We start from the raw sequence: 6,450 nt of genomic DNA, 5'->3' as shown, positions 1-6,450 counted from the left end.
GTAAAACGTTATTGTTATTGAGTTAAGAAACGGTAAAATGGTTTGAATCAAAATATTTTATTTTCATGACAATATTACATATTCCATAATTTTATTTTCTGCGCTTTGAACAACGCGCAATTTGAATTATTAGAATGATATTTACACACTATTGGACAGGGATCGGAAAGTTCTTGGTACTTAGGGCACCCTAAATCTTCGACGTTCACCAGTCTTTTTCCAAAAAGTTCGGAAAGGTACAATTCTTTTTCCATCCCCTTTGTGTAAAAGGTTGCCGCTTTGGATTTTATGTTGGTAACTATCCCATCCAACTGGTCCAGCTCATGTTCACCCTCGTCCCAAAGCATCCCACAAATATGTCTAGAGATCCAACCGCACAGTCTCCTGTCTTTAGCGCTTAGCTCGTTGTAAGGAAAAGGTGGTTTAAATGAGTAAACCCCATTATCCCCAGTTTCCACAACCAAAAACGCTAGTTCTTTAACGACGTACTCATCGTTGGACCTCATAAAGTTGACTTCAATAATACACGAATTTCCTTCCGACCTTTAATTAATTAATAATAAAATATAAGAAACGATTCCCTCAAACGTTTCATAATTTTTAGAAACCGTTTATATAACTAGCTACATCCATACTTACATCGTATTAGAATTCGAATTCCAAGTTGCAAGGGACTCTGGGATCCTACTTCAGAATGATATTTTAAAGGGAAATTCTGGCTTTTATAGTAAACTTTGTTGCACTTTGTACCACGCCTTAAACAATTAGGATTATACCACCACGTTCGAAACAGCAGATTAAGCAGGCTTTGTAAATTAAGGGTATATCCACGCAATACGCGATTGAACAATTCACGGTCAATATTCAAATCCTCGTCTCCATGTATTTTCTATGAGATACGGTACTCACAGCTCTCTCGCAGTACATTTACGACCGGTGTACGCATCAAATACCGTCAATATAATTCCCCATGTTAATTCTATGCGGCATGGTGGTCGTGAGATACCGTTAAATAATACTTCATGTTAATTCTATGAGGATTTACGGTCGGCGAACGCGTCGATGTTGAGCCGGTCCTTTTTTCTAGACACCGTCAAATAGTGCCCCATGTTATTTCTAGACACCGTCAAAAAGTGTCCCATGTTATTTCTATGAGGCACGGTGCCGGTCACCGTCAAATGGTGCCCCATGTTATTTCTATGAGGCACGGTGCCGGTGTCCCGGTGCCTTATTAGGTCTCTCAAACGCGTCGATGTTGAACCGGTACTTTTTTTTCTAGACACCGTCAAATAGTGCCCCATGTTATTTCTGTGAGGTACGATGCCCGGCGCCCAGATACCTCATTAGTGCCTCATAGAGCGTTCTCTCATTTATAACACTACTTCTTCGTTTTTCCAACTGCTTTTCTGATGTACCCAAAAATGGACCAAATTAGACCAAAAGTACCCTAAAAACGACCAAAGTCACCATTTTCGGCCCTATGTACCCCATTTCGGACCAAACGTACCCCAAACTGGACCTATTAGCTTTATTATAATGTTAAACTCCCATAGAGATTCCCCTAAAAAGAAAAAAACTTGCGGTCCAATTTTGGGTACATGAATTATTTCGGAGAGGGAATCCATGTTTTAAATTTAAATTAACCGCGCGCCCGGGCAATCCGTGCCTCCCAGGTAATCCGCGCACGCGCGCGCTATCTTCCTGCCTAGGTTATCAATCATACAACTTACATAATTTCCACTTATTTCGTACGATAAAACGCGAACGAGATATTCGTTTTAAGAAATACTCGTGAGATTGGTTCAAGTGTCAAGCGTACTACAATGATATTAAAATGAAGTTTAAAAATATTTCCATTCTACTTTAACAACGAATATTCAATGGCGTCAAAACACTTCAATTCAAATTAACCGCGTCCCCCGGGGTAATCTGCGCACGCGTCGCCTAGGTTATCAATTTTTACATCATTTCAACTTATTCCGTACGATAAAACTTGATAAGATATACGTTCAAGTGTCTTTCGCGATAAGCGTAGATAAATGAACAAGTTGGCCTGGCCACAATATGTTGATATACGGGAAAACGAATCGTCGCGAGAAATACCCTAAATACATTGACTTTTTGACGATTTTACCCCCATTTCATCCCTTAAATCCCGGATCTCGATCCCGAACCTAAACCTGAACCTGGGATCGGAGCCTCGCCCTCACTTTCCTTCTACTGTGTGGGAATAACACATAGGAATTTACAGCCGTAAATCGTATGTACCCAATCTCTGCGTTCGTTCAACCGCCTAAGGCTTAGATTTTGCTTTGTCTACCGCCATCATCATTTTCTCCGGATAATTTGTCGTTTCTCTCAAGCATGGCATTATCATTACCGCCGATATCGCCTTTCGATATCACCAGCAATAATGAAAATCTTCACGCTGCCTGGACCAGATGGTGCGTTAAATTTGAGAACTATCTTGTTGCTTCTGGAATAAAAGAAGTGGGTCGGATAAAAGCGGTTTTCCTTCATTGCGTTGGCGAACTGGTACAAGACGTATTTTACGCTCTTCCTGGGAATGAATCTACTCGTGATTATTCGGATGCTCAAGCATTACTAACTGATCATTTCGTTCCAAAACAAAACGTTGACTATGAGATTTTCAAATTTAGAGAGGCGAAACAACTTGACCAAGAAAATATTGATGCATATCATATTCGTCTTCGTACTCTGTCAAAATTTTGCGATTTTGACGACGTGGACTTGGAGATCAAACGACACATCGTGGAAACCTGTTTACTGAAGAAGTTGAGACGCAATGCTTTACAAGATACATCCCTAAACCTGGAGAAACTTTTACAAATGGCTCGCCTACTGGAAATGTCTGAAACACAGGCTTGTACCATCGAACAAACTAACCAAATACCACATACCAAAGCGTCTATCTCTTATCTGACGAAACCTAAGTCTCGACCTTTATTCCAACCGACCCCACAGCGTACCTCGTCGCATCGTAGTTCGCTTCAAAAAAATAAGGGTGTTCCTAAAACCAAGTGTGGGTTGTGTGAAGGCACCTATCCACATCCAACCCAGTATCCGTGTCCAGCTAATGGAAAAAAATGTCATAACTGCGGAAAGCTCAATCATTTCAGCAGTGTTTGTCGCTCTTCATCTACTTCGTCACAATCGTCCACAAAAAGGGCCAACCATTTCCCTAAGAATAACTCTTCCAAATCTAATGTACGTACCGTACAAGAAGTAGGCGAAGATGAAAATTGATCAGAATTCCTTTTTGCGTTGGCAAGCACGAAGAAATCGACTGCTAATAAACCTCATCTAAGCATTCGCATTGGACAAAGCGTAGTGAAACTCCTTATGGATTCCGGATCCGACGTAAATATCTTAAACAGCTCTACTTATCACTCTTTGCCTCACAAACCACAGCTACAACCGATATCACATATTCGAGAAATATTTGCATATGGAGCTCGTGCACCTCTCAATATCATTGGTGTCTTCACAGAACAAATTGGGGTTAAGAATCATAGCACCAATGGAACATTTTATGTAACGAGTGACGAAGGTATCCAACACTCCGACAGTTAAATATATTACCATCACCTGAAGAACTCAATCACACCTTTTACGTCATCCAGAAATCACTGACAGATATCAAGACCTCTTTCGTGGCATCGGCAAAGTAAAAAATCTTCAAATTAATCTTGCTATAGATGAGTCTGTTACACCTGTTATTCAACCTCACCGACGGGTACCTTTCCATCTGAGAAACGTTTTAGAAGAAGAACTGGATCGTCTTCTTGCCTCCGACATTATCGAACCTGTATCCGGTCCAACCCTTTGGGCATCACCCCTCGTTCTTGTAATGAAGGGTACCAAGATTCGTGTTTGCGTAGACATGCGGATAGCAAACAAAGCCATTATTCGAGTAAGGCACGTGATGCCTACCATAGAGGACATCATACACAAACTCAATGGCGCTACAGTGTTTTCCAAATTTGACCTGAACAAAGGTTATCACCAATTGGAATTGAATGAAAGTTCCAGACCAATAACCACTTTAAGTACATATAGAGTTCTTTATCGATACAAACGGTTGAGTTTTGGAGTAAGCTCAGCGGCAGAAATCTTTCACCATACTATTTACTGCCTAATACAATATATTGCACAGAGCCTTAACATCTCGGATGATATTTTAATCTTTGGCTCCGACGTTCAAGCTCATGATATCGCACTAGTGAAAGTCTTAACCCGCCTTTAAGACAACAACATCACCCTCAATCCGGACAAATGTTTATTTCGTCAATCGCAGCTTATCTTCTTTGGCCACACGTTTAGTAAATCTGGGTTGTCGAATTACCAAAGACAAACTCAAGGCTATGCAAACCATCAATCAACCGTCTACACCTGACGAAGTCAGAAGTCTTTTAGGGCTAGCCACATACTGCTCACGGTTTATACCACGCTTTTCTGATGTTACTTTTCCACTTCGAGTTTTAACCCGGAAAGATACCTTGAAAACACATCTTTCTACCGAAACCATTCTCTCTTACTTTGACCGTAACAAGAAAACTAAAGTCTTCGTGGATGCTAGTCCCACAGGACTGGGCGCTATCTTATCCCAAGTGGATTCTCAGAACAATGTGGCGATCATATCATTTGCAAGTAAGACCCTCACTGAGGTCGAATCTCGCTACTCGCAAACAGAACGCGAAGCACTCGCCGTTGTCTGGAGTTGTGAACATTATCACCTTTATCTATATGGCTCCACATTCACAGTCGTTACGGAGCATTTGCCCCTCCTTACGCTTCTTGGAAACCCCAAAGCTAAGACCTCCGCTCGGATTGAAAGATGGAATTTGCGACTCGCACCTTATGATTTATCTCTAGAATATAAACCTGGGAAGTCTAATCCACCTGACTATCTATCACGTAAACTTCTTGATCCTAACATTTCAACTCTTGGCATAACACCTGCAACTGAATCTCATGTCCGTATGATTCTACGACACGCTACACCTAAAGCCATTACTTATCAAGAAATTGTCCAAACCTCGAAGAATGATCCAACTGTTAAACGCCTTATTGACTGTTATCTCACCAACCGCTGGCAAGTCAGTCCAATTGATGCCGACCATGAGACAATTAAAGCTTTCGCAGTGCTTAAGAATGAACTCTCGGTAATTGACGGAGTTATTCTTAGACAACATCGCATTTATATACCACCGGTTCTTCAAGACCGTGTACTTGCAATCGCGCATGAAGGACATTTAGGCTTAGTGAAAACGAAGCAACTTTTACGCACGAAAGTCTGGTTCCCAAAGATAGACCCCCATGTGGACCAACTAATCAAATCTTGCATTCCTTGCTTGGCCGTCACACCACATTCAAACAGAGAACCTCTACGAATGACCCCCTACCAAAGAACCCTTGGTCGGAAATTGCGGTTGATCACTTGGGTCCTTTTCGGAATGGCAACTATCTATTCGTAATGATGGATGAATACTCGCGCTTTCCTGTAGCGGAAATAGTTTCTTCTACATCGGTTGAGCCAAATCTCCAAATCTTGGATCGGATCTTAGCACTTTTTGGCTTGCCTGACGTGTTAAAGTCAGACAATGGACCACCATTTAATTCTTCCGTGTTCACCGCCCACTTAACTCACCTGGGTATTAAGCACCGCAAGATAACGCCTCGATGGCCTCGAGCAAATGGCTCCGCCGAAACATTTATGGCCTCGCTTAACAAAGCTATCCGTGCCGCGGAAATAAGTGGAACCGACTGGAAGTTCGAAGTGCAGAATTTCCTCCGCAATTATCGCAATACTCCGCATTGCACTACCAACTTTTCTCCATCGACGCTTATGTTTGGACGATCCGTTCGCGACAAACTTCCTTCTAGTGGACGGACACTACCACCGGCCTTCGAAGAAGTGGCACAACAAGACACCCGTGCAAAGGCACAAATGAAAGCCTATCAAGATAAACGTAATCATGCCAAGCCTCATTCGTTAAACATTGGTGATACCGTTCTAGTCAAAACCCAACGTACAAATAAACTTTCGCCCTATTTTAGTCCTCTTCCATATAAAATCACAACGATAAAAGGGCCAACAATTACCGCTAAACGTGATGGGCATTCCATTACTCGAAATTCATCTTTCTATAAACCAGTAATGGAACCCGAACTTTCGGCTGCTACGCCCATGAAACCAGACTCGAAGAATCTCCAGGATGGTCACCAATCTTCATCTCCCATGTCACCTTCTACGCCGCAAGAACCACCACCCGCGCAGAGTCGTTATAACTTAAGAGACACTCGTGTAAAACCAAGACGACTCATAGATGAAATGACATTTCTCAAAGATAAGGGAGATGTCGTGTTCTGTATTGTGTTTCTCTTTTCTATCCCCTAAGCCATAGACACCAATAACGTAAATCGTCC

At 42.0% G+C, this 6,450-nt stretch overlaps 1 protein-coding gene across 1 annotated transcript; it reads left to right on the top strand.

Moving 5' to 3' along the window:
• The first annotated feature begins 2,364 nt into the window (after positions 1–2,364).
• LOC149922022 (uncharacterized) lies at positions 2,365–3,267 on the top strand. The gene has a single exon (XM_090162214.1). The coding sequence runs from the start codon at positions 2,365–2,367 to the stop codon at positions 3,265–3,267; it is 903 nt and encodes a 300-aa protein (XP_090018340.1).
• The last annotated feature ends 3,183 nt before the right edge of the window (positions 3,268–6,450 follow it).

This window comes from Leiobunum rupestre, chromosome 11 (assembly GCF_980474605.1).
Source record: "Leiobunum rupestre chromosome 11, qqLeiRupe1.1.hap1, whole genome shotgun sequence".
NCBI lineage: Eukaryota > Metazoa > Arthropoda > Arachnida > Opiliones > Sclerosomatidae > Leiobunum > Leiobunum rupestre.
This window is presented reverse-complemented; position numbering and strand designations above follow the sequence as displayed.